This window comes from Cucurbita moschata, unplaced genomic scaffold (assembly GCF_002738365.1).
Source record: "Cucurbita moschata cultivar Rifu unplaced genomic scaffold, Cmos_1.0 Cmo_Scf00027, whole genome shotgun sequence".
NCBI classification, from domain to species: Eukaryota; Viridiplantae; Streptophyta; class Magnoliopsida; order Cucurbitales; family Cucurbitaceae; genus Cucurbita; species Cucurbita moschata.
In genome coordinates this window covers 119,115-144,893 of record NW_019268543.1, presented here as the reverse complement: position 1 = coordinate 144,893, position 25,779 = coordinate 119,115, and the positions used below count along the sequence as shown (strand labels likewise).

General features: G+C 39.4%; 5 protein-coding genes across 8 annotated transcripts in view; all 5 read right to left on the bottom strand.

The window, feature by feature from the left end:
• Window positions 1-131: 131 nt before the first annotated feature.
• On the bottom strand, window positions 132-11,110 carry LOC111462426 (homeobox protein knotted-1-like 6). Of its 2 annotated transcripts, XM_023105983.1 has the most exons (6): window positions 11,030-11,097; window positions 10,677-10,990; window positions 10,111-10,230; window positions 9,839-9,974; window positions 1,004-1,242; window positions 132-534 (listed from the first exon to the last, which is right to left on the bottom strand). In XM_023105983.1, the coding sequence occupies exons 2-6, from the start codon at window positions 10,974-10,976 to the stop codon at window positions 370-372; spliced, it is 960 nt and encodes a 319-aa protein (XP_022961751.1). In that variant the 5' UTR covers window positions 10,977-10,990; window positions 11,030-11,097; the 3' UTR covers window positions 132-369. The 2 variants fall into 2 exon arrangements, with proteins under 2 accessions (XP_022961751.1, XP_022961750.1); XM_023105982.1 differs by having other exon boundaries at window positions 10,677-11,110.
• Window positions 11,111-13,630: 2,520 nt separating this feature from the next.
• On the bottom strand, window positions 13,631-16,107 carry LOC111462721 (protein trichome birefringence-like 2). The gene is made up of 5 exons (XM_023106420.1): window positions 15,092-16,107; window positions 14,764-14,956; window positions 14,483-14,673; window positions 14,248-14,406; window positions 13,631-14,173 (listed from the first exon to the last, which is right to left on the bottom strand). The coding sequence occupies exons 1-5, from the start codon at window positions 15,862-15,864 to the stop codon at window positions 13,831-13,833; spliced, it is 1,659 nt and encodes a 552-aa protein (XP_022962188.1). The 5' UTR covers window positions 15,865-16,107; the 3' UTR covers window positions 13,631-13,830.
• Window positions 16,108-16,541: 434 nt separating this feature from the next.
• LOC111462720 (protein NSP-INTERACTING KINASE 3-like) lies at window positions 16,542-20,498 on the bottom strand. Its single transcript, XM_023106419.1, has 11 exons — window positions 19,735-20,498; window positions 19,400-19,532; window positions 19,215-19,286; window positions 18,937-19,080; window positions 18,779-18,850; window positions 18,644-18,703; window positions 18,459-18,547; window positions 18,225-18,368; window positions 17,770-18,111; window positions 17,183-17,574; window positions 16,542-17,009 (listed from the first exon to the last, which is right to left on the bottom strand). The coding sequence occupies exons 1-11, from the start codon at window positions 19,832-19,834 to the stop codon at window positions 16,692-16,694; spliced, it is 1,866 nt and encodes a 621-aa protein (XP_022962187.1). The 5' UTR covers window positions 19,835-20,498; the 3' UTR covers window positions 16,542-16,691.
• A 1,500-nt stretch (window positions 20,499-21,998) lies between these two features.
• LOC111462829 (F-box/kelch-repeat protein At1g23390-like) lies at window positions 21,999-23,792 on the bottom strand. 2 transcript variants are annotated; one of them, XM_023106592.1, is made up of 2 exons: window positions 23,046-23,792; window positions 21,999-23,012 (listed from the first exon to the last, which is right to left on the bottom strand). In XM_023106592.1, the coding sequence occupies exons 1-2, from the start codon at window positions 23,312-23,314 to the stop codon at window positions 22,112-22,114; spliced, it is 1,170 nt and encodes a 389-aa protein (XP_022962360.1). In that variant the 5' UTR covers window positions 23,315-23,792; the 3' UTR covers window positions 21,999-22,111. The 2 variants fall into 2 exon arrangements, with proteins under 2 accessions (XP_022962360.1, XP_022962361.1); XM_023106593.1 differs by having other exon boundaries at window positions 21,999-22,997; window positions 23,043-23,790.
• Window positions 23,793-23,992: 200 nt separating this feature from the next.
• Window positions 23,993-25,779, bottom strand: part of LOC111462828 (ATP-citrate synthase alpha chain protein 1-like) — a 5,411-nt gene continuing 3,624 nt past the window's right edge. For both annotated transcript variants that reach the window (XM_023106590.1, XM_023106591.1), the window contains exons 9-13: window positions 25,151-25,246; window positions 24,952-25,053; window positions 24,699-24,815; window positions 24,504-24,620; window positions 23,993-24,413 (exon numbers count right to left, since the gene is read on the bottom strand). In XM_023106590.1, the coding sequence (XP_022962358.1) occupies window positions 24,342-24,413; window positions 24,504-24,620; window positions 24,699-24,815; window positions 24,952-25,053; window positions 25,151-25,246 (504 nt within the window). In that variant the 3' untranslated portion in view covers window positions 23,993-24,341. The remainder of the gene's footprint in view (window positions 24,414-24,503; window positions 24,621-24,698; window positions 24,816-24,951; window positions 25,054-25,150; window positions 25,247-25,779) is intronic.

Below are 25,779 nucleotides of genomic sequence, written 5' to 3'. Positions count from 1 at the left end.
CCTATTGCAATAAATGAGAAATGCGAATCCAGGAGAGATGGGGCTGCAAATGTGACCGAGAACTTTAAGGTTGTGGCTTATAAAAATAAAATAAACTTTGATCAGACATGGGGAAGGGAGAGTAGGAGACAGAGAGAAATCATCCAAACTTCAATTAACATCTCCATAATCAATGTTAACAATTTCAGAAATATACAAAAGAGATGCAAAAGTACGGAAGCCATTTTGATAGTTTCCCAGCCATGTACTCAACACAATTGTTTGTTCTTGGACATATATATATATATGCTAAACTATTGGGGCTTAGCAAAAGTGAGTGATTTTAAAGCATGTAATGTATACCCATTTGGATGATGTATAACCTCAGTCTCAAGAGTCCAGCCTAGCGTATAATTGTTCACCCACATCATCCATACTTGCAAATTGCATACTTTCAGAAGGTTTCCAGTGCCGCTTTCGTTGATTTATGAACCAATTGTTAATTTGCTTCGGATCTAGTCCTGTTGTCTCTGCCAGCGCCATCTTATCAGCTTCCTGGATGATTCACAAACACGCCATTAATACAATACAATTATCTTCATTCATTACTATCACGTTGCTTTAAATCTTTCTAACACAAAATCTCAATGCAAATGTGTTCAATCAGCAACAAGTTTAAGATTAAAATGTCCTTCCATGGGGACTCTAGACAAGCAACGAAGCACCCTGCGTGTGTTGCAGCAACACTCGGAACTATCAGTCATCAATTCCATAGTAACAAGCCACTTTAAATCCAACTTTATTTTACATCCAAAAAGACTTTCATATTCAATGGCGTGCGGACAGAACTAAAATATAGTGACAAGCTACACTAAAATAAAAAACTGATAAACCATGACAACTAACAGTAGCTACTAAGGTCAGGAGCGCTACAAACTGGAAATGCCGAAATAGTTGCAAGAATATTCGTTGGAGAACTAAAAACATGGCTACGTATATTTGCTGGTGGAGAAAGAAAATATACCGTAGGATATGGCCATTTATAGTGCACATTCCACCACTCGAGCAGTACTTTCCTTCCTTCTTTAGGTAGTTTTCCTTTCTTCTTCTTCTTTGAAAATTCCAGCTTCAAGGTTCCAATGTGGCTGCCAAATCTACTCAAGAGCATATCTTTAAGACCTTTGTCTTCTAACCTCATTTGAGCATCTTGTACTTCCCTCTCTCCCCAGTTAAGCTCATCATCTGATGACATGGCATCCTCGTCTGCAAAAGAAAATTTTCAGCCAGACATACATAGATAAGAGGAACTACCAAAGACGGCCCAAAATTTATCCCATGAGTCATCAAACAAAAATAAAGACTCATACTGTACATAAAAACATAGTAATTAGTACAAAAACAGAATGAAGATAGTCTGAAACAGAATCACTCAATGATTTAGGATAGGGGTTTTCTATATAGCAAAGCCAGACAACAAAGATTGAAGGAAATTCGAATATTAGATGGCCATTTAAAAAAGACATAGTAGCCACCCGTCTACATCATGGGCAATATCGTACCATTGTAGAGATACGTCGATACTTGTTTTCTTAACATCCATCCAAAAAGATGGTAGAGATACATAGAGACTTGTTCTCTTGACATCGAAAAGAAGATAGAAGATAGAATGATATAACATTTTAGTGATCATGATCAAATTCAATGCTGGTCATTCAGGAAATAGTCAGAAGTTTACTCGCAGACATCCATTGTAGATTTTCTACAGCAGCTTCAGAAAACAATCAAGAGCACTCATGTTTGGAAGGACCATAATTCAAAGTTTGATAATCTAGTCAGTTCAAACAACCTTAAATTGACTTCCAGTCAGATTTTCGACAGTGTCCTTCGTTCTTTAAATTTATCCATAGCTTCAGACTCGTGTTTTTTAAGGAACACCTAATTTTAGGGTCTGTATTATATTAATTGTTTCTTTCTCTAATGAAGGCAAGATGCTTATCGCCTTTCACGTCGTAGTAATAATCTACCATTCATAAAAAATTTAGCACCCCCATGAGACAATAAAATGCCTGGTTCCCAGGAGTCTGGATGTGTATAATCAAGCCTTGCTGTCATATTACGTATGTCTTCAAAATTCGACCCTCTGAGTGTCACCATAATTCAAGAACACAATGCCAATAGAACTGTAAGCCAGAGAGTTGTTCCTATCTAGCATGCCCTGTTAATCAAATCATGTAAGCGTTTTCCATTTATGCATCCAAGCGTACAGACATTCTAGTAGTCAAGGCATCACAATCGCCCCGCCTATTCTCGGTTGTGGGAACCATGTTTTAGGTATGGCCATCTATTGCATACTTACAACCGTCCTTCACTTCACGGAAAGGTTTGGATACAGAAGTTAAAATGATTACCACCTCATTTTCATCTTACAATTTTCTCCAGCATTTGCAAGGTCAAACGTAATATTGTGGAACTCATCAAGATTATCTTCCAGGCTTCTTCAATTGGATCCATCTCCAAACTCAAACAATCTCTTTCTAAGGAATATCTTGTTGGTTACTGATCTTGAAAGATAAAGAGTCCTAAGTTTGTCCCATGGTTCCACCACCGCTTTAACACCATTCACTTGCTTTGAACCCATTATCTGAAAGCATAAAATGACCGGTCAAATGTAGATTCCCTTATTGCATCCTTCTAGTCTTCAGTAAATGTAGAATGCCAAGTTTGCAGATTATCTGTTTTCCTTGAGAGGCCAACTCCAAAATTAATCGCCCACATTTTCCTCTGATCGAGAAAAGCTTTTACAGCAGCCACAAATAACAACCAGAAGTACAACTCACAAACACAATGAAAGAATGGAAAGGAAGGGGCAATAAGAGTATGAACCTCAATGTTAGATTGGGTACGTCTACTAGATTATAGACTCTGACCAATTAAACTGTGAAAAAAATAGTATTAATTTAAGTTTTGTGATGTGGTGTACATATAGTTTCAATCTCATCAAAACATTTATCCTATAGTAGAACTCATCCTCACAAAGAGAAGCAAAGATGATATTACGGTTTCATTCTACCTTCTAATTACGACTTTTTCTTGTCCGTTTTCTTCCTTGAGGCTAAATTCATTATATTATTAGCAATAGTACAAAGAAAAAAAAATCACCATGAGTATTAAAAGAAACACACACTGAATAAATCTCCAAAACTGAATAAATCATTTAAACATATAATTTTAGGGCAAAAAAACTATTCTATTTGATTAAATTATTTATTTTTATTAAAAGAAACAACACTGAAAATAAATCTCTAAAAGGGACGCAATCCTCACAAAACTAAATGGAAAACTTGAAGGGATAAGGATTTTAAATGGGGGGCGAGGACAGGAACAAGGACAAAGATGTCATTCCCGAGCCCTGCCCCACGAACATCTCGAATAAAATCCACTACTCAAAGCCAACTATTTGTCTAAGATCCTACGGTATCCTTCAGCTAGGAAGATAGGAAATTTTAACCATAATCCCCAATGTGTTTTAGCCTTAATACATTAATTTACAGTCTTTTCACAACAAAAGCACATATTTTAAAATATTACAAACAAGTGTTTCCATAAACATACTAATAGAACATAAGAGTTAAGAGATGTTACATATGAAGTCGTGCATGTTTCTATGATTGATACATAAACTGATTAAAAATTATGAAACCAATAACTCTCTAAATAAGTGACATCAAAGCATGCCTTTTGTTCACTCCTTAAGACAAAAATACTAGAAATAATCTATGTACTTGTCCGTGTTAAAGGGTACTCGGGAAAAAATTTAGTACATGGCCTTATTTTCTATTTTTATGTAAAAATAAATAATTGGTTAAAACAGAAACCAACACTCCTATTTGGACAATTAGCAGTCTCTTTTGGAAGTAATGGAACATCAACGCATTATTATTGTGGAAACAAAATAACACTGGATGTGGGACTTACAACTAGAACATCATTTATCCCAACTGTTTAAAGTAAGAGAGAACTAATTCAAGAAAGAACAATGACATTATATAATATTATCATTCTCCTCACGTGCAATTTTAATACATGCACTATTGCCAGCTTAACTAACTGACCATAAGTTAACTAACCAACCATACAGGTGACTTAGAGCTAAGCAGTATTGTACTCCTAGTCCTGATAATTTGACCAGATCTTATGATATAATACGGAACAACGAAACCAACTAAACCAAAAAAGTAACCGCAGTTACAATAACGACAAAATTGACTATTGCTGAAACTGCAGCTAAGATCGAAAACCTTACTGTAAATATGTGTTTAAAGAGATCACTTAATTACATTAGCATCTCCGACAAAACATAATAAACATTCGATGGGCTGAAGCTAGTAAGCGAGCAATAAACCAAGGAATACAAAACAAAGTAAATCCTTCAAACGAAAGTTACATTTTAAGAATCTAGTTGACCAGCTTGTCGGGCAGAATGGAAAATGCAGACTCGCGGTCCAAGTGGACAAGATGGCGTGGTAACCAAAACTTGTCTTGGAAAGGGAGAAGATACCCACACCACACTACACCAGATTAAAAGTTAAAGTACGGAGGTGATCAAAACTACGGGCTCGGGAGCACAACCAACGGGCCACGACCGACTAAAACCTAGATGAAATTTGATAGCATTTCTTGCAGAAATCATTCTTCTCGAGAAACCATACCATCGGGTCTAAACCTGGGTCAATTAGTACTCTAGTTGGACAGGTATTTTTCTGACAAAAGACAGAACGGGACGTGCAACCAAGTTTTTCTCCAAAAGTAATTAAAGCCTGCATCCTTGCACGGTTCTGGGTCACTACAAACACCAGTGGTCAAAACGACGAGACCAAATCGGGAGTCATAGCAGGGGCAAGGGCACACGGATTTGGCAGTAAAGGGCCCCCAAGAATGATCACAAGGGGGGAAGAAACATGAAATTAATTTTCTCATTAAAAGAAATAGAACCCAACGTGGGAATCTGGGACACCCAAAAGCCGAATCGGAGCATACAGATACGAAGCAGTCAGGTCACACGTGTAAGACACATTATGAAGCTGAAAGACCCACAACAGACTATTTGTCAACAGAAAGTGGCAAGCACTAACCAACAGGAACACTGAAGAGAGTGCGTGGGTGAGAGAGAGGGAGAGGCCATAAAGCTGCTTCTCAGCGCAAACCACGGGAGTCCATGTGAGAGCTACAAAACCTCCACACCCTTCTCGACCGGAGACTTTTATCACCATTTTAGAATACCCTCAAACATCTCATTCTACTCCCAAAACAAAATCTTTTATTCTCGATGTGAATCTTCAATTATTTTAGTTACTACTATTACTATTATTGGAGATCAATAACATACAGGAGATTGAGAATGATGGAAAGAATGACTTTAACTATTAAAACTTTTTTTAATACACAAATTTGATTCAGACAACTAACCTCTTTGTCAAGATTGTAGGTCAAACCAGCTATGCTCATGTTCGGAGTTTTAGATGTAATTTAATAATAATATATCTATTAACTTTCTTAGATTTGAAATATCCTTTCACTGTCACACATTTAAATAAATTAATTTTCAAGTGACAGAAAAACAGTTTAAAAGACCTCAGCACATACTATAATTGATTTTTATAAAATATAATTTAATGACGTTTTTGTCCAATCAATTAAAAAGTATTCAAATATTCAAAATATTGTGATACACTAGTGGAATAGGTCACCATTTTATTATAATAGGCATAATTTTGGTCCATGTGTTGTATACATATATATATATATATATATATATATATATGTATATAATTTTCAAGGTTGACTGTTTCGTGTATTCTAAATAATTTAATTTAAAATTTATTTCAGGAAAACATAATTCAGTACCTATTGTAATTTATTAAACTAACTAGCAAAAAATGTATATACAGACATATCATTAATTTACATATATTTTTAATTGTTTAATAAGTCAATTTTCTATTGCTATCTAAAGTTAATATTAGATATTAAACTACCATATACATAAAAAATTTAAAACTACGATGAAATAGATAAAACATCAAGGATTTAAAGTGATCAAAGTGATGCAAAGTGATGTGTTTAAAGCGAAAAGAATGGGCCAGAATTATAGATTCGCCTAAACTAAAGAATCTTAGCTGTGAAAATTTTGGACTTTCTTTTCTTAGCCAGGCAAGAGGGTCTGGAGGGGCACACCAAAGCCTAAGTAAGAGTAATCTTCACAAGATTCGTATCCGACCATAAAACATTCTGGAAACGAGAACATTAACGCTATATGAAGACTATATAAGCTTTATGTTCTAGTGCATGCACTTAGTGCATTGCCTATATAATTGTGTGTGAATATATGACATAGGAAACTTAGGAACAAAAGAATCTACACCCTTTTCTACTATGCTTATCCTAACGAGAGACGGGTCATCAAAAAATCAACCGCTAGTATTGGGAGATACTGGAAGAGTTATATTAGCAACGAAAATTTTATGTGAACACCATGTCAAAAATAAATATGGTAAAGAATTTTATGCATCATGCTTTAATGAACCATATTAACATAATAGTCGAAAGCAACCATACAACAAAAAGGGATAACAAATCAAGAAACAGATATGTGCCTCCATGAATTAGCAAACTATGGAGAGAGTCTAGCGAGAAAATTAAAATACACTAATAATAAGCACATTAAAAATGACAAATCAAGCTCCTATGTTGCAATTAAGTATTCAAACTTAGTTAAGTTATTTAGTAAAACTCGAATATTCATCATATAAGTCTAGGCATAATAAGAAGAAAATAAAATTGTGGACATCATTTTGTCAATGATAAAAATATCAAAATAATGTCCAATCATATGAAAAAAAAAATTAAAAAAAAAAAAAAATAATAATATCACATCCCGTAGTCACCCAGACAACACAACGAGTGTATGCCAAAAATATTAGACCTAATCAAGTTCAATAAAAATAAATTAATTATATTGATCTTTCCTGCCATCACATGAACAACCAATGTTTCTCTCCTAAAATTGTAATCATATTCGTTCCAAATAGATGATCACGATGAACACTAAACTGTAAGTTAGACCTAGAGCACTCCATTGAAAGCGCTGAAAGACAATTTAGGGTGAAGAAATATGTAAAGACGACGACAAGACAGCATACCTGAAAAGGTAAACTTGTACCTTCCCAATAAATTATTTTAGTTCCCGACTATGACCAATGAGATGGCTATTCCATGATCTAACCGCTTTTACAAAGCTACATCTTTAATCAAAGATGATGAGAACATCTAAAGCTGCCATATTCAGTCATTTGCACTTGCACATTTCGCAAATAACGGAAAAGGTGGGTGGGATGGCTCGAGTAGTGATTTTGGATACTTGATCCATGCATTTTACTAATCCCAAGCAATGCATTTTCTAATCTCACACATAAATAAACTCAGTGTAACTCGGTGAGCCAACACTATTTTCTTAAGCTACATAATTATTCTTACAAATCATAAACACACATGTCAAGCATAGATTATATAAACTCAATCTTTCTGTAATTTACTTGAATGCAATAGAATGAACATCAATCACACAAATTTATAATTTCAACCTCCAACCTTATAAAACCAAATGATCAGAACTATGAGAAACCTTTCCAAAAAAAGAAAAAAGAAAAAGAACTCTCTAGAAAACGTTTCCAAACAAGCAAGTACTGTATAAATATTAGATTTTTCAACTGCATGAACACATCCTAAATGAATACCGTTTCAGTTGCAAAACAAATAAATATACATACCGCAAACGCAATTTTACGAAAAGAGAACCAAAAACCAACCTAAGTTGTAGAGTACCTAGGGAAACGATGACTATTAGTTTACGGGAAATATAAATTGGCATTGGGAAGCGTTTCACAGTAGGTATGCAGCTATGTAAGTGATTTTACAGACTCAAACTAGGATGTGCAAATTAAAAAAAGGGAGCAATAACTGAATTATGAGCATTAAGTTATGTTATTTGAAAATATGAATCATTAAAATTAATACAAATATTTTCTATATCAAAAAAAAGTTTCCACAATTCATTTTCATGACCCATAAATTTATTTTTTTATCAACAATGCATCTATATACTTTTACCTGCATCAAAACCTATTTTATGAGCAAATCAAGAAAGAAAATATTAAATGTTTCAAAATTAATAATAATATTAAACAATAAATTATTAAGACATTTTCTGCTGTATTAAAAAACAAAATTTAGATCCAAGGAAAAGTTTCTTTTTGCAATTTTTTTAATAGTTTATAATAAGTGTAAAATAAAAATATTCTGAACTCTAATAAATCATTTCTTGAATAAAAATTGACAAAAAGACATATATAAAAAATCACAGCTATAATTTCTAATTAAGAGGAAAAAGGCAGAGTTAATGGGGTAAAAATATTGACCAACAACTATTGAGTGCTTGTTTGAGGCAATAGATTACCATGGTTCAATCTTTCTTGACTTTCTGCCCGTCCTATTTTCATCTTCTGAATACCAGATATGGGCATTATTTTGTTTTGTATTTTTCTTTTTTAAAAAAGGAAAAAGATCGTAAAGTCTAGTCCAATAAGATGAGAGAACTGTTTGATACAGTCCTACGGACATCTCAAGTATGGAAATGTTGAAGTGATAAAACAACAGTAAAAAGGAAAAGTTGAAGCAAAATATATTTTTCTAACCCTCTACCAAAAACAATAGGTGACAAAACGTCCAGCATATAATGCCAAGGTAACAACAATCTACACCACCTGCCACACTGGTGCTGCGTGTGACTACTAAAATTCAACTAAACAAGCATGCACCAGGAGGAGAGCCTTCCACCCATTTATAGATGACAGAGGGAGTGGTCGAAGTTGTTTAGCTCTGTGCGTATCTTAAATTTTGGTGGTAAAAACCCTTCCATATTTTTATGGGAACAGCATTACACGCCGAGTAAAAGAAGGGGATTAACCCAAACAGGCCACAAGTCCCACTTCGGTAGGTTCCCTCCAGACTCGCACCCCATATTTAATCATTGTCACCAACCACCCCGACCATAAGTCTATACCATTACCATTAGCATTAGCATTACCCGGGAAAGTCATCCCCAATATCCGAGAGTCAAAACCAGAATCTCTAGTACGGAAACCTCTTTACATCCGCCTTATCCTCGAAAAGGTAAGAAACAAAGAAAAGGAAAAAATGGATAAAAACAACAAAAAGCATTTTTACCGTGGCTGGGTAATGAAATTAAACCAATACCCATCCCAGATAACAAAACTAAACTGAAAAGGAAAACGGTTTAGGAAAACTGGGAAGGTCCAGAGTTCGGTAGGCGTTGTTTTAAAGTCCCCAAGCTTAAATAATGATGTCCATTGTACAAAAAGGAAAACGCTGAGCAAGCAATAATCACCGGAAAAGACCCGAGAATCGTGGGCAATCAAAGGCGTGGGTCTCTCTGTACTAGGGTTCGCAGTTTGTTCGTGTTCTATTACCCCACGCGAAACACCCCATACTATTCTTCCGAGTTTTGTTTGGGGGTCTCAGTGCGTTCATGATTTGCATTCCGCAAATCAAAAACATTGACAGAATAGGTCGGATTGGGGAGACTAATTGGTGGCTGCTTAAGCATTTTACATCTACCCGTTTCGTTCATGACGCGGAGGTTAGTATTCTTTCTCCTAAGGCCTAATAATGAATCATTTGGGATTCAGATTAAGTCAAAATAATGTAGGCGAATAGAAACAAGTTGAAATAGAGTGCGAAAACAAGAGATTATTGAAAGAAAAAGAAAGGGAGAGAGACTGACTGGAGGAGCTTCTGGTGGAGGCACCAGCACAGAGGTTGCTAAGTTGCAGTTCGATGTTACTCAAGAAGGAGGAAGCTTCACGAAAGGGCCTTGACAGATCTGATTTATACTTCACCAGCATGTCACAGTATGTTTCCTATCCGGAGAGAGATAATACCAGTTTTCAGCTATACTAGAATAGAATAGAACAGAATAGAAAGCACCATGGCCAAATTAGTTAGAATCACGAAGTTTGCGTGTGGGCGGGCGAGTGAGCGGGGGGGGACCATTACCATGAACTCATCGAGCTCGGGATCGCCTCCGAAGCACGTGGACATGGCGTTTTGTTTATGACTGTCATTTTCTCGCCGGATTTCCTCCAACAAACAAGCTATCTCCGGCGGAGCTCCAACCTGACCCCAAAAATAGAAACACATAATTAAATTAAATTGGTAGCGAGTTAGTTTATGATGCACCAGAAAACCTTTTGGTTAAAAATCATCGAAGATTCCATTAGAATTGCAGTGAAAATCAGACACACGGATGATTTTTAATTTCTAGGTTTGATTAATAGTAAAAGGGAACATAAAAGAAAAAAACAATGGCAATTTCTACTTTCAGTTTCAAGTTGAGCTAGAAATTGTCAGGCGCCGCTACTTTTTCCCCGTCTTCCTTTCTTGTTCGGGAAATAAGTCTCGGTTCTTGGAAAACCAAAATTAGTCATCGCGACTGTATTTCACAGGAGTCAGAATTGGAAGCCGAACGTAATTGAATGGTCGTGAATCAATAGTTGGGCGCAACACAATTGAAAGTGGAGAACAGAAAAAAGGAGAGAGATAGGAAGAAGTAGTTGGATCACCTTGTGGCAGTCAATATAAGCGTGAAGCAAACGAGGATAGGTAGGATGAGAGAGAATTTTGGCCTTGATGACGCTGGGAACATCTTGAGCGAGAGGAAAATCTGGAGTGATGGAAGTTGTTGGTTCAGCATCGGAAAGCAGTTCATCGGATCCGAACGCAGGAATCCGATCGCGGGGAAAGTAGTTGGTGGAGGGAAGGAAGGCCGGGTAATCGAGGGGAAGGATAGGAGTGTGGGGTGAAAGGAAGGAGTTGGGCGAGAATTGGGGAGTGGAGCGCATGCCGTACGTGTTCTCCCCCATTTCAACTATAGGTGCTAGGATAGGATAGAAGAAAGAGGACAGGATAGGAAAGGAAAGGAAAGGAAGAAAGAGGACAGGAAAGGAAAGGAAGAAAGAGGACAGGAGGAGAGGGGGAGGTAAGTAAAGCTGCTAATTCTATTCTGGTTTCCCTCCAGCTGAGCTACTGTATCGGAGTAGCAGTTTGTGAACAATGTGAAATTCTTGTTTTATTTTATTATTATTATTTTTTTTTTAATTTTAATATTATTAATTAGTTGTCCAGTCATCCTCCTCGCTCCCTTCGCCCTCCCCACTGCACCATTACTCTCTCCCTCCCTTCTCTACTCTCCTCCTACCTTCTCATATTATCTTTATGAATTCCGTAGGCCCCATTCGGTTCCTCGTCATCAACACATCTTAATCTTCTTCCCATCCCAATTCTAAATCACTTTCGTTTCATTTAACTTCACCTCCTGTTTTTATCTTCATCAACATTTTCCCTTTTTGACTCCTACATATATGTAGGGTTTCAAAACTCCTTGTTCTACATTTATCCAACTTCTTGCAGGAATTATTATCATTACTGTTCAGTGTATCACGCATTGATGTGAATAATTGAACTCACACAATCAATAATTCATGTTCAACAAGAGGGGATGATCCAACTCAAAAATTAAGCATCTCGACATCGTCGGAACGGTGACCATCAACAAATTTCAATTATTCTTCTTGGCTTCAAAAGGTTTCATTTTAACTTTTCATGTTTGGAATTATTCTTGCAATAGCTTAAGTCTATCGTCAATCTTACGATTTTAAAACTCTAAACGGAGGAGCACATAATCCTTTCCATCTCTGAATTGAGGAGGAGGTGCACATAGAGTAAAGTTTTTAATAGGGTTTATTAGTGTGGAGGCGAAGAAAATGGAGGGCAGTGGGCATTGACTAAAGTCAAAGGCCACGATCTGTGTCCCCCCTAAGTATGCGGGGTGCAGTTGTAATCATAAATCTGCAGCACGCCACAGTGAGCTTCCCCTGTCCGCTCTCAACTCTCCTTCTCACTTCTTAATTATTGTCATTACTCTTTTCATCAATTACTTTCTTTTTTTTCCCAATCATTGATTTGTTATATTTTAACAAGTATTTTTAGACAGGTAATATGAGCGGTTGTATGTGTGGGTGGACAGCCCACCAAAGAACACCACAAAATTGTCTACAGAAAAGGGTACAGAGAAGGTGCAAGAAACATCCCCCCTATCTGTTGTTGTAAAGCTAAGTTACAAATAACGCACAGTTGCCTCTGTTTTTGGTCAATATTATGGGCACATTTCTTTGTTTGTTTCTTAATCTGCTTAACCCGACCAAACAATGGATAATATTGTAATTCTTAATTCGTTAGGACAGAATTTCAGGTCATAAAAAATGCTGGGAGGAGGGTGCCAGAAGGCAGAAGGCAGAAAAATGCTGAGCTCCTACTTGTCTCTCCTGAAACCGATACTTAATAACGCTTTCTAAACGCCAACCGCTTTTCATTTCCTTTACGGATTCTCTACTCACCACTCATTCCCCCCATTCAACGGATCGGGTTTGCTTCCTGCCCTTTCATTTTCATGCCTTCTCTCTAATCCGGCCCAGCCCTTTCATTTTCATGCCTTCTCTCTAATCCGGCCCAGCCCTTTCATTTTCATGCCTTCTCTCTAATCCGGCCCAGCCCTTTCATTTTCATGCCTTCTCTCTAATCCGGCCCAGCCCTTTCATTTTCATGCCTTCTCTCTAATCCGGCCCAGCCCTTTCATTTTCATGCCTTCTCTCTAATCCGGCCCAGCCCTTTCGTTTTCATGCCTTCTCTCTAATCCGGCCCAGCCCTTTCATTTTCATGCCTTCTCTCTAATCCGGCCCAGCCCTTTCATTTTCATGCCTTCTCTCTAATCCGGCCCAGCCCTTTCATTTTCATGCCTTCTCTCTAATCCGGCCCAGCCCTTTCATTTTCATGCCTTCTCTCTAATCCGGCCCAGCCCTTTCATTTTCATGCCTTCTCTCTAATCCGGCCCAGCCCAAAACGCCCCCAATAATTCTTTTCTTTATTTATTAGTGGCCCTGGGTGCGATTCCGAGGAGGAGGAGGAGCTCTTTGTCCTTTTCTTAATTAAGATCCTCTTCCACAACAAGAATCTTCACGCCCAAATCCCAATTTTAAAATTCGCACAATATTAGTGAAAGCCAACCAATGCTCTGAAGAGAGCTCTTAATGTAGGCTGAGTCGAGCATTATTTTGATTAGTGAATTGGGAATGGAAGCTCCACACAAATTTGAATCGTTTGGAGCTTATCCAGCTTCGAATGGAATGGAAGGGTGGGAGTATTATAATGGGGTACCAGGTTGGTCGTGTATTTAAACCCACAATGGAGAACCCGGCTTCTCCCCCAGCTTTTCTAATCCAAGAGGTGTTGAATCAGATAGGGGCAGTCGCGCTGTGGCTTGGTCCATGGACCATGACCACAGCCCTTGAAGAAAAGCTAGTGGAGATCCGGTGAGGGTATACAATGCCAATGTCTCACCTTCCTCCTCAAATCCCTGAGCTAAACCCATCAGCCATGCCCTCTGCCTACTTAGTTTCATTCTCTGCTTGGCCTTTGGATTTTGCTCCGGCATTCCGGCAAGTCACTTTATGGGGTCGTCTTATGACCTACAAGTTAATGAATAAAAAAAATCCATTTCTATTTCGGACGATTTGGAATTATAGAATACATACATCATTATTGTTGCTCTACATTTGCACGCCTCAGGTAATCTATCACTCAACTGTAGTTGTAGCCATGTACCATTCTGCTGCTCACACCCTAAACGATTAAACAGTATTTGATCCATATAAAACTTGCTTAGTTGCTCCAATATCTGTTCGCCATCCTTAAAAGGGAGGCATAAAGCAGCTCGTTCCAAGTATCGGGTACGCCGGGCAAGCACCAATGGCTGCAATCTTGAACCCGGAGACCGGCACGTTTTTCTGCTTCTGTCTTGTACTTCATTCTATAAATTGAAGGGTGTGCATCCTTCCGATAATGAGTGAGCCTGGTGATGTTTAAGTACCACACTGGCGTTTTCATCTCCTGAATCACAGACTCCACAGCCCTCATTTTCTTAGGGTACTTCCCCAACTGTGTTTTGTTATATATTGGTTCTGTTTCACCGCTGCATTGCCCTCCGGAGTTCCATTGCCCACCACTGCAAACATATATTCAGACCATTTCTAACAATATTCCAGATTGGAAGCTGGAAAGGGAGAGCGTTTTATATACCTGAAATGAGAATATGAATACCCTCTGAAGAAAACCAGAGTTCGATTTCTATCAACATTGTTGTCGACCCATCGACCCCAAGTGGTGAGAGCCCTCTTAAACGCGTCCAACACCTTCAGTCTTGGGTGCACATGGTTACCTTCTTGGTAATAGTCTTCTCTAAAACACAATGTTCATTCTCAATACAAATCCCCAAGAGGTTGGATTGAATCAAAATGATGAGTATAATACATACCCTCTCGATGTTTTTTCATGAGTCCACCAATGGCCTGTATTAAACACCAAAACATCGGCATCCTTATACATTTGGGTGGTTGGGTCCATTTGATCCAATCTTAATGTCTCGATGGTTCCATTCTTTCTTTTGAATGAAGACTCCCTAACTAGGAATGAAGAACTAACAAAATCCACAGAACAGTTATAGTCCTGCAGATGCAACAAAGGGAAAGGTGAGTTGAAAACATTAGAAAATGACAAGCATGGGTTGACTGGAATGGAAGATCATGGAAATCTTGCCTCGAACCGGAAGGCGTAGAAGCCCTTCTTCTTGAACTCTGTCCTTCCAGATATCTCATACACTCTTTTCTTGTCGCTTATACTATGACGAAGAATGCACACCAGAGACTCCCACATGTTCCTATTCAATGAATCCCCAACAAACACCAAACTCTTTCCCCTCAACACCTCTAGAAAATGTGTTGCGTTCAGACTGAAAGCAGCAGAATTCAAAAGGGGTATTAGGAAAGAGGTTTGTAAACACCATACTAATTTTTCATTCATTCATGAACCATTGAACCTAACATGCAAGTAATTTAAGGACGAGGGGATTGGGTTAAAGCAATACCTTGGAATGTTACACCCATTTGGCTGCCATTTCCATTTCAAATATCCATCGTCTGGCCTCTTATTAAGATGACAATCAAAGTCCCTGTCGATGTAAGGGCAAGAACCCTTAGGATAATATGGCTTCGAATCATCCCTCACCCATCCACCATCGAAGATATCACATTCCTCATCAAAACTGTTATTTGATGTTGCCACTGGTTGAGACCCACCATCACCTTCGGACGGTCTCTTGTCCTCAGCATTGGAAGAATGATTGTTCTTTTTCTGGTATTGAGTAGTATTGTTGTTCAAAGACGTGGTGTTACACGGTAAATTATCTGCAGTTATCTTCTGGGTGTCCAACTTTGCTAGGCTAGAAATTGTTCCATTTCCAGTAACATTTTTGGATTCAAGGGGCAAAGTTGCATTCCAAATTTTGGAGCTATTTGGCGAATGGGTGTTAAGTTGCAAGCTCCCATTGGCAAGTGGCTGAACCAATGACGCCATATGGGGAGGAACAGGCACAAGGGTTGGTGTGTCGCCATCATAGGTCCCCAGCTGGGAAGAATTAGCAGTTAGATCAGAAAAGGGGAGAGACAAGGAAGAAAAGAGGGAAGCCACGGATGTGGGGCGATTAGAAAGAGAGAAGAAGAAATTGACATGAGAAGAAGTGTAGAGCCAAAGAAAGCCGACAACAATGAGAGGAACGGCAATGCCAAGACCAAACCCAGGAACAAGTCTTCTCCTCGGCGATAAAATCTGCTCGGGGAATCCAAGCTTCCGGCGGAGCATGGCCTAAATCGGTGGAGGCTACCCTTAATGAAAGAAGGATTTGATGGAAAATGGATTATAAAGGTGGTTGAACGCCAGAGAGAGGGGGAGCTTCAGGGAGTTGGTTTCTATTTTTTAACGGTTTACAAAGCGGCAAAAGAGGGAAAAGATCAGCGATGAACTGCGAGGCAGAGACAGCAGAAACGTCAAACTCCGAACCCCTTAATACTATATATATAATATATAAATATATAATAAGCAATTCTAACCCATGACGAATGCGAATGAATTACAGCAGCATTGTTCATTAAACCCGTTTCATAATTTATTTGGATGGATATACTAGGGTCTATCTATAATATAATAGTTTTGGCAGATAATGAAACGAAACGATGAATCCCAAGTCGGCATCCTCGCGTGTAAATTCGACAATGATGCTTCGGACCGGATCGCATGCCGACATGCGCTCATGTTTTATCGTAGTATCCACAGCCGGCCCTTCCGCCTCCGCCTTGTTCAATCATCTTATCCCACGTCCAAGCATTCTGCATTCTAACCTCGATTACGACGGAGCATGCAGTTCGTGGCGGGGCATGGGGCCCCACTTGAACATCCATATGGGCTGGGCCGTATTCTGTGCACAAATTAACAAACGACATGTCGTTTTGTTCTGGCAAGGTCGTATGTTAGGACATTAATTTCTCGACAATCACCTTAGGAGCATGCATTACTCTCTCTCATTCCTTTTTACAGAAGAGCATTACACAAGCATGAAACCACACTTGTTTCTCTGCAACTGCAAGTTAATGATGTAAGAGGGAACTACACAAGAAAGAAAATGAAGGCTCTCATCTGGGGCCTGAAAGCTCCATGGCTTCCACGATCAAAGAAGATTCTTCTATATAATCTGAGTACAGTTGAGGGGGTTTCTCACACAGTCGGTATCTTGGCGTCTCGACGTGCTGTGACGCTTCCCATTTCTCAGCTAACCCATCGCCTTCCAACATTTTTAGTACTTCAGACATTTTGGGTCGGTGAGAAGGATTGAATTGAGTGCATAACAGGGCAACCTGGACCATTTCCTCTAGCTCAACTCTGTCGTAGTTGCTTCTTAGATCCTTATCCACCATCATATTCAGCTTTCCTTCCTGGTGCAACCTTTTCACCTATTACATATTAACAGGAAAAATTAAAGAACTCCACATGGCTTTGTTTAATCAAAACAATGCAAGACCCAAGAAGCCAAACATGCAGGTTTCTAGTACTAATAGATTGAATTATCACGAGTGTAGTTGGCATGCACATAATGAAAACAAGGAGATGCTAGAGCAGTAGTTACCCAATCAAGCATCACACCCTTCTGGTTTGCGCCTCGACCAAAATCCAGAGCCTTCTGACCAGTAATTAACTCAAGAAGCAAGATTCCAAACCCAAAAACATCAGTCTTTTCTGACGATTGTCCTGTTGATAAGTACTCTGGAGCAATATGGCCAACAGTGCCACGCACCGCTGTAGTCACGTGAGAATCTCTGTGATCCAAAAGTTTGGCCAACCCAAAGTCTCCAACCACGGCCTCGAAGTCTTCATCAAGGAGAATGTTGGCGGCCTTCACATCACGATGGATAATTTTGGGGTCACACTGCTCGTGCAAGTACACCAATCCTCTAGCTGTGCCCAACGCTATTCTCTTTCTCATTGCCCAATCTAGAGCCGGCTGCCCATGGATATGATCTGATAAACAAACAAGGGATTGAAGATTATGAAATGCCCCACGGCTTAATTTTTCTTTTCTAAAAACCAAGTAAACAGCCACATCAAGCTATGTGGAACCATATGAACATTCAATATCTTGAGTTGTTAAGCCAGACGCAATTGATAGCCACCAGCAGTGTTATAGAGGTGTCAATATGTTTTCATGCAACATACCTCTTAGACGAGATGCAACGCTGCCATTGGGCATAAATGGGTAAACCAGCAGTCTTTCACTCTCAGTAGAACAGAAGCCAAAAAGCCTGAGAAGGTTTCGGTGCACAGCTAAGCTTATCATCTCTACTTCAGTCTGAAATTGGATCTCCCCACCGGCAGTGTTATAATCCTTCAACCTTTTAACCGCTACCAGAGTCCCATCATTTAAGCATCCCTTGAACACAATTCCAAACCCACCTCTACCCAAAATATTCTTTGAGTTGAAATGATCAGTTGCTGCCCGAAGTTCCTTGAATGTGTACCTTCTCAAATGACCCAAACGTACCTCTGGGTCATATTGATCTGTTCCATTAATGTTATATTAACTCAACAACAATTTCTGTCATAAAATTCTCTTCCTGCTGAATAAAATACTACTAAATCAAAATGCCATGAATGAGCAAGGAGAAACTTACCATTTACATCAAAGAAGATCTGCTGGTTGTGTCTGTATCTCCACCAAACCAGTAGTCCAATAAGGACTAATACAATAAGAGCAGCACTAAAACTTGCCCCAAAAGCAATTGCCTTGCGATGGCTCTTACCAAATCCCAAATTTCCTGAGGAAAAAAGACCCCAAGCAATCAAAAACCTGCTTCAATATGTTGAGTTAACAAATAAAAATAAAATAGAAGTCATCAGACCCACACCTTCGAGAGCATCTGGAGCAAACGACAAGGGCTCTGGAAAGATAGCAGAACAGTTGTTTGGACCACAGCTCAGAGGGTTACCAATAATTCTGAACGAAAGAAACAGTACTACTTGAGGTTTTTGAAATTTTTTTACTTGATTAAGATGACATGAATTTGTAGATATGATAAAGAAAATAGCTCACTTGAATGTTCTTGCTGATATTTTGGGCAAGGAGCCACTCAAGTTGTTGTATGAAAGGTCCCTATCAGTTCAACTAAAATCGTGAATATATATTTCTCCCAACTGGAAAAGTGGTATGGAGAGGTAAAGAACATACACAAGCGTGAGACCTTCAACTTTGGATAGAGATTCAGGACAAGGTCCAGTTAGGCTGTTGTTATTTAGTCGCCTGCCTTGCTCAAAAACATAATGGGCAGTTGACAAAGATCAGAATGAATGCTCAATGAAAAGCAAGAGAAAGATTACAAAACTTACAAATAATTAAGCTTCTTCAAGTCTCCGAGGGAACTGGGTATTACACCACTGAATACATTGTTGGAGAGATCAAGAGTCTGCAAGTTCTCTAATTTTCCAATGGTTGCAGGAATTGGTCCTGAAATGTCATTGTTCTGAAGCAACCTGCATATATATTTGTGATAGCACATGGAATTACTTTCATTAGATAGAAAATATACGGAAACTTTGTAGAACTTTAACTGAATAATCAAAGTGCATAAACCAGGGGTTCGTGTAAGGAGAATGGAGAAGCTTACACTGATTCCAACTTACTGAGGTTTCCAATCCCCGGTGATAAGACCCCAGACAAACTCTGGCTCGGTAGCCCCCTGTTTATAAAATCAAGAACAAATAATCCCAAAATAATAAATTGAACTTTTAGTATGAGGTCAAATCTACGAAACAATGAGCAAAAAGGAGGTAAGGGAGTAAGAACACTTACAAAGCAGAAACATATCCATCGGGAGAACAGGTGACCATTCTCCAGCTACAAGGATCCACAGAATTAGAATCCCAATTCTCCAAGACATTGTGGGGATCTATTAAATCATTTTTTATGGCCATCAGAGCTACGACTGTTCAGATTTCCAGAAGAATGAAAATGTAAGTTCATCGCCTGACTCACAAATTTGAATTCCGAAACACAAAATAGGTGGACTAAACTTGCTCAATGAAAACAAAAGAAAACAAAAGAAAACAAAACAAAAATGGGGTTGTTGGTAGTGGATAAAAAGTAAGATGTTGGGAGGCGGAAACAGGAAGCAAAGAGAGATTAACCTTCGTAGTTCACACCAGAAGGAGAGAGCGTAGCAGAAGAAACTTGGAGGAGTGCCAAAACTACAAAAACCGGATTCCATAACAGAAAAGGTGGTTCCATAATGAATTCTCCGTGGGTAAATACTCAGCCCATGTTGTGGCATGTATGAAGGATGAGCATAGTAAAAGAGAAGAGGAATGAATGGGAGTGAGGTGAGAGAAAGCGAGAGTGTTGTGGGAAGTTGAAGTTGTGAGATCCTAGAGATCTGAGAGCGGCGAATGTGAATGGTGCTTGAGTCGTCTCCTCAGGGACTCCAAAACCATACCCTTGCTTCTTCTTTAGATGAAGATGGAGAAAAAAGAGAAGGAAAGCACCTTGGTTCAGTAAAAACACATTCAGCTCAACCCCTGCAGAAACAAACAAGAAAACAGAGACCGTGAGAAACAGCCAAGGACGGACCCAAATACAGATGTAAAAAGGCAGTTGCAGCTTTTTGGAAAAAAAAAATGGTGTAGCTTTAGAGAAAAGGGATTTGGAATGAAAGAAGAACTGTGGGAGTGGGTAGTATGGGTAGTATGGGTAGTATGGGTAGTATGGGTATGGGCACGGGGGAGTGTCCGATGCCCGATGCCCGATGCCCGATGCCCGATGCCCATGGCTCCGCCTTTTTCCTTTTGGCCATGCGAAAAAGAAAAGGTGAGTGCATCGGCAGGTCACGTGCTCCCATTGGGTCTCTCTCCCCTTCTTTCCCCATTCCAATTGTTACAAAACCTTCCACTAACGTATGTTCAGTCCCTCTCAACATTTTCTTTTTTATTCCTTCCTTCATTAAACTTCAATTCTATTTATCATCATTATTATTATTATTTTGTTGAAGTTACAGTTATAAAAAAGGGAATATTGGTAGAGGGTCCCACACTACTGCTGTGGTGGGTGGACATGGCCGTGAATGGAATAGGGTAATTTTTAGGTGAGGCATGTCTTTTTAACATTATTATTATTATTCTTCTTCTTTACATCTCAATTTTCAATTGACGAGGAAAAAAATATTAAATATAAATATAAAAGTGAGCAATTTGTCTGATTTATTAAATAGAATGCGGTATTATTGTCGCATTGGGAGGATTGAATATTCCGAATTTTAAAAAAAGAAAAACAAAAATTCCGAATTTGTGTACCCGAGACTCGGAACACAAACCCCGCGGCGTTTTCAGCCTCATCACCTGCGGGTCTTTTATTAACTTTTCTAATTAAATCCAATTTGCGAATTCCAACTCTCTCAATTAATTAATATATTTTAAATTGATAAACATCTTCAAACAAACCCTTTCCTCTCATTTTTAACGCTTTACAAACCATTCTATCACCATGCTATGCAATTAGTTTTGAAAAATAAATCTCAAGTCAGCACCTTTCCGACATTAGTTTGCATCTCTTGTCATATAACCACATTTATCTACCTATCATTAAAAACTACTCCATTCTTTGTTTTTCTTTTCTAATTTTGAACTTTTTGAGATTTAAGGGACAGTTTTCGCGTACAAGAGAAAATGCTCCAAATATCTCTATACATCTAGAAGTAATATTAAAAAAAAAACATAAAAAATGATGATCTACAAATAATATTAAAAAAAAAACATAAAAAACGATGATCAGGAGCAGTGGTAAAATGGTAAAAGAGTTGAGATTCTAGTACTCCTAAACTAAGACAAACTCGAGAGATCATAAGAGAGTATCATGAAGATGAGAGTTCGTGTCCAAGTCATCCAACTACCTTAGAGATGTAGTCGGCCACCACAACAACCAAAGCAGCTCAACATTGAGCTACCCAACACTCAGATAGTAGTTGAACTTATTGAGATAAAGATAATAAGAAGCTAGAAGTAGGCGGTCCATTCTCATATTATTTTAACAAATGTTTGTCCAATCCAATGCGACCTGCAATTATTATAAGAAACCAAAAGGAAAATAGGTAAAAGGTAAAGAAAAGAAGGCAATGAACCATGAAAGTTGGAAAGGAATGGCAATGGTAGGCCCATTCTGGCCGAGTTAATCCACCCTTATCCATATCACCAGACGAAGAGATGAGAAAGCGATCCAATGTACATTTATATAAATACTAAAATCAAACCCTCGCTACAACTCTTTCATGTTTTTCACTCGGTTTAACTCAGATTTTCGTTCATAAACCTCCCTATTCTGGATATATATTTATATATACTCAAATTTTAATATGGGGTTAAGAAGCGTGGTAACATGGGAGGGGAGGTGGGAGGCTTTTAAATTTTGACCAAATGCATGTTTGATTTCACAACAATAAGATGTCATAAGTACTACTCTCCAAATCTCCTCATTTATAGTGTGGACAGATACACAGGCAACGCAATGAATCATGTGTTAAAATGCATGGGTTTTGTTCCGAGTGAGAAGCGTGGAGTTCCGGGCGCGTTCCAAGTATGGGAGGGTTACGTTGGAGCAGGACACCACCAGGTTCCGGAAGCGGCAAGAGTCGCGGTCCAAGGCGGCTGCTGTCACGCTTCCCCAGCGGCATGCTCCCTCCTTCACCTCGTACACAACGACCTCCCTGGCCTCCAAAGGGTTGTGCACAAAAACAAAATCTCCCATCACATTCAAGTGAATGGAGGGCATATACTCACTCTCGCCCTTCAGCTTCTCCACCAGCTGGAATGGCATCTCCCACTCATCTCTCCGCCCCTCCGTTTCCACTAATAATTCCCACATCACTACGCTCCTCACGTCCTCCGCCTCTCCCCTCAAACCCACCACTATCATACCCTTTCCACCACAACCAATCACCGAGAAGAACACGCTTTCCACATCATCTCCACGCACGTTGTACGGTCCGCACCAAGTTTTTGTCCGAGGATCAAACGAGTACGTTACGCCCGACCTTTTCACGCTCACGTACATTTTGTTCTGGTCCGCCGCAACTGACAGCCAAGTGGAGGCCGCCGAGTCCATGAGCTCCGTGGGCATGGAGTCGCACCACTCCCACGTGCCAGTGGTGGTGTCGTAGATTTCTAGGGGAGGAATGGTGTCATCATCTTGTATGCCGCAGTAGGCTCCAGAACCGGCCACAACTATATGGTTGCCCACCGCGGCAACCACAGGGTCGGGGCGCCACCCGATGGGTGGGGCGGCTACTTCCCAGTTGAGGTGGAGTGGATCCATGGAGAAGGCAAATCTGGAGGCGGAGAGCATGTAGAGGAGGGAGGAGGGGGAGGATCTAAGAAGAGAGAAGTAATGGATTGAGGAGGAGGAGGAGGAGGAGGAGGAGTTGGAGGAGGAGGAGGAGGAGGAGGAGGAGTTGGAGGAGGAGGAGGGTTGTTGGACCTCCATCCAGAGGTGGGACCGTGGATCATAGGCGAGTGTGGTGACGGCGGAAGGAGAGCGAGTGGACTGGGAGTGAAGCATCAGCCATGGCTTTACAGTGTTGAGACGAAGGAGGGAGGTGGAGATTGCAGAGCGCCACGAGGACGCCACGCTGTTGGCGGAAACAAGATCCACCAACGGCACGTGGCTTATTATCTCTTCCAAAATATCTCCGCCAATTGCACATTCCTCCTCCCTCTCACTCATCTCAGCCTCCGCAGTTGGAACATTTGACGCCGTTGAAGACAAGAACAAATAAAAGAAGGGAAAGTTCAATTATATAGAGCAGATCTCAGAACATATCATTTCCTTACCCATATTTGATGTGATTTGTTCTGTGGTCCGTTGCTTCTTCTCTGGTCCCTGATCCATTGTTTCAATTTCATATATTTTAAATTAATATGAGTGGGAGGGATGAGCTGTAAATTTGGATGGCTCAGGTGGTGGACCACCACTGAAATCCAAACGTCAGGTCAAGAATAACTCATTTCACATTTTGATTACATGTGAGAGTCAGGCGGCAGTGTAGGGTGTAGGGACACGGTTGACTTGTACCCTCCCGACCTCATCCTTCCGGCCTTTAATCACTGGGCCCTTCCCATTTGTTTCCTTCCTTGTCCGGAAGAAGATGCAGCCAGATAAGCCATTCGGACAGACACAATCATTCTTTACGTCATAATTAATCCGGTGGTTGTTGCTCTTTTTCAAGCAATAATATTCGTGCAAACCACCATCAACCCCATTTGACAACAACTCTAAAAGGGATTATACTTTCTCGGTAGCTAGACAGTACAAATTTCATGCACAAGGAAAAGTAGAAAAGAAGGGAGAGAGAGGATGGTAGATCCTTTTTAAAGAAAAGAAAAAACTCAACACTTTTGGAAGTAACAGGACTGGGAGACAGGGAAGTATGATTCCATAGAAATAGTTGAAAGAGTGGTGAGAAATAGGCGTACTCAATTGAATACCTCCCCTCTTAAATGTAAGATAAGCTATGAGCTATACTGAAAGCGAGACAAGATAGCCACTGGTCGCTACACCCATCTACATTGAATCCACACTTTCCCCTCTGCATTAACATTATCCACTCAAAACTTCTCTGCTCACTTATTCTTGTTCTAATGCATCACAAATGTATATTTTTATTTAAAACTTGAGGAATTACCACCCAAGACAACTACACACATAATATAAGATTTCTATGACAAGCTCGACGCGGATGGTGTATCCTGACTTAGGCAGCTGCCGTTATGCACTCAATTGCTTGCTTGCATATACCAGTCATGGTTGCCTCTGGCCCATAAACCTATATATTAGAAACCAAGGTTTCTCAGTACCAGCATTTCTTCAGGCCTTTGACAATATATAGTTGGAACTAATTAATGCTTCACTCTACCTCAATTGGAACACCAAGTTCTTCACCAAGTGCCCGCATCTTGGCAAGACCTCTCTGGTAGTTGGGGCCTCCTCTCCTCACATAAATATTCATCCTAGCCGCTTTCAGCCTCGATTCCTGAATCATAACACAACATTATTAGTCTACTTCATGAATCGACAAAATGGATTCCCTGAAACTGGAAAGGGATTTCACCTTCTCCTTCAAGGCCCGAATTATGCCATTAAATGTAGCAGCTACATCAGTAAAGTTGGCTATCCCTCCTCCAATCACGAGTGCTCTTTTTTGGCCGTCGGGGTCAGCAGTTGCACACTACAGGGAATAAAAGTATCCAATATACAGAAGCAGATGTTTAATTACAAATTCAACCATCTCCACATACTCATGATTGCAATTCGATATGGTACTTATGTTATGCACATCCAACTTGATAATATACAATGCTTACATCAAGAACAACTCTGGCATACTGCAACACCTCCTCCTCATTAGGTGCTCCACTATATTCTGCATAGTTTCCGAGCTCAGTGGCATAACCAAGATCTCCAACCTATACAAAAAGAAAACTTCTATCAAGAAATTCAAAATAATAAAATTAAAGGGCGAATCCCGACAGTCAAGTATTGTAGCGGACAACAGAAACACACCGTGTCTGCATATATGACACTTGCACCACCTCCAGCCACCATGGTCCAAATTCGTCCCTTGGGATTCAAAACAGTGAATTTCAAGGATGCACTTGTCTGTATAGGTGAAAACAAAAACAGTTGATCTAATTAGTTAAGAACAAAAACTAATTCCAGCAGATTAAACCCAGTATGAAGTAAACTGAAATGCCATTTCAGCAAACTCACTGATGAATGGAATGAAATTAGTTTAATCTGGTCGCATAAGCATTGAATTAGAAGACTTGCAGCAAGAGCAAGAAAACCTCAGAAAAACACATTGGGCACATGTATAAAATAACTAACGTAGCAAACTGGCTCACAAACAAGTATTGGATGCATTTTGCACATGTTGAGAGAGGGCCTTAGACGTGTAGTTCCTTGCTAGGTTCTATGCCTCTCTTTGAGCATTGGTGACAAAACAATTTTGTAATATTTCCTAGTTCTTATTCTTCTTGATTGGAGTCATGTCCTTTAATTGGACTCCCTTTTATAGGCTGCATTTTTTTTTTTTGATGCCCTTGTATTCTTTATTGTTTTCTTTCAATGAAACTTGGTTTTTATCACCACAAAAAAAAAAAAAAAAAAAAAAAAAAAAAAAAAAAAAAAAA

What these genes read in the sequence shown, in the direction of transcription:
- LOC111462426 (XM_023105982.1), bottom strand. Translation starts at nt 10,976, where the DNA reads ATGGGGGAGAACACGTACGGCATGCGCTCCACTCCCCAATTCTCGCCC. An exon ending in CCGAGCTCGATGAGTTCATG is followed by an intron (nt 9,975 to 10,110) that starts GTAATGGTCCCC and finishes CTCTCCGGATAG; the next exon opens with GAAACATACTGTGACATGCT. An exon ending in CTCCACCAGAAGCTCCTCCA is followed by an intron (nt 1,243 to 9,838) that starts GTCAGTCTCTCT and finishes TTTCTTTTGCAG; the next exon opens with ACGAGGATGCCATGTCATCA.
- LOC111462721 (XM_023106420.1), bottom strand. Translation starts at nt 15,864, where the DNA reads ATGCTCCGCCGGAAGCTTGGATTCCCCGAGCAGATTTTATCGCCGAGG. An exon ending in AATGGGTGTAACATTCCAAG is followed by an intron (nt 14,957 to 15,091) that starts GTATTGCTTTAA and finishes TGCTGCTTTCAG; the next exon opens with TCTGAACGCAACACATTTTC. An exon ending in TCTACGCCTTCCGGTTCGAG is followed by an intron (nt 14,674 to 14,763) that starts GCAAGATTTCCA and finishes TTGCATCTGCAG; the next exon opens with GACTATAACTGTTCTGTGGA.
- LOC111462720 (XM_023106419.1), bottom strand. Translation starts at nt 19,834, where the DNA reads ATGGAACCACCTTTTCTGTTATGGAATCCGGTTTTTGTAGTTTTGGCA. An exon ending in GATCTTCTTTGATGTAAATG is followed by an intron (nt 18,112 to 18,224) that starts GTAAGTTTCTCC and finishes TTAATGGAACAG; the next exon opens with ATCAATATGACCCAGAGGTA. An exon ending in CGTTGCATCTCGTCTAAGAG is followed by an intron (nt 17,575 to 17,769) that starts GTATGTTGCATG and finishes TTTGTTTATCAG; the next exon opens with ATCATATCCATGGGCAGCCG.
- LOC111462829 (XM_023106592.1), bottom strand. Translation starts at nt 23,314, where the DNA reads ATGAGTGAGAGGGAGGAGGAATGTGCAATTGGCGGAGATATTTTGGAA. An exon ending in CAACAACCCTCCTCCTCCTC is followed by an intron (nt 23,013 to 23,045) that starts CAACTCCTCCTC and finishes CTCCTCCTCCAA; the next exon opens with CTCCTCCTCCTCCTCCTCCT.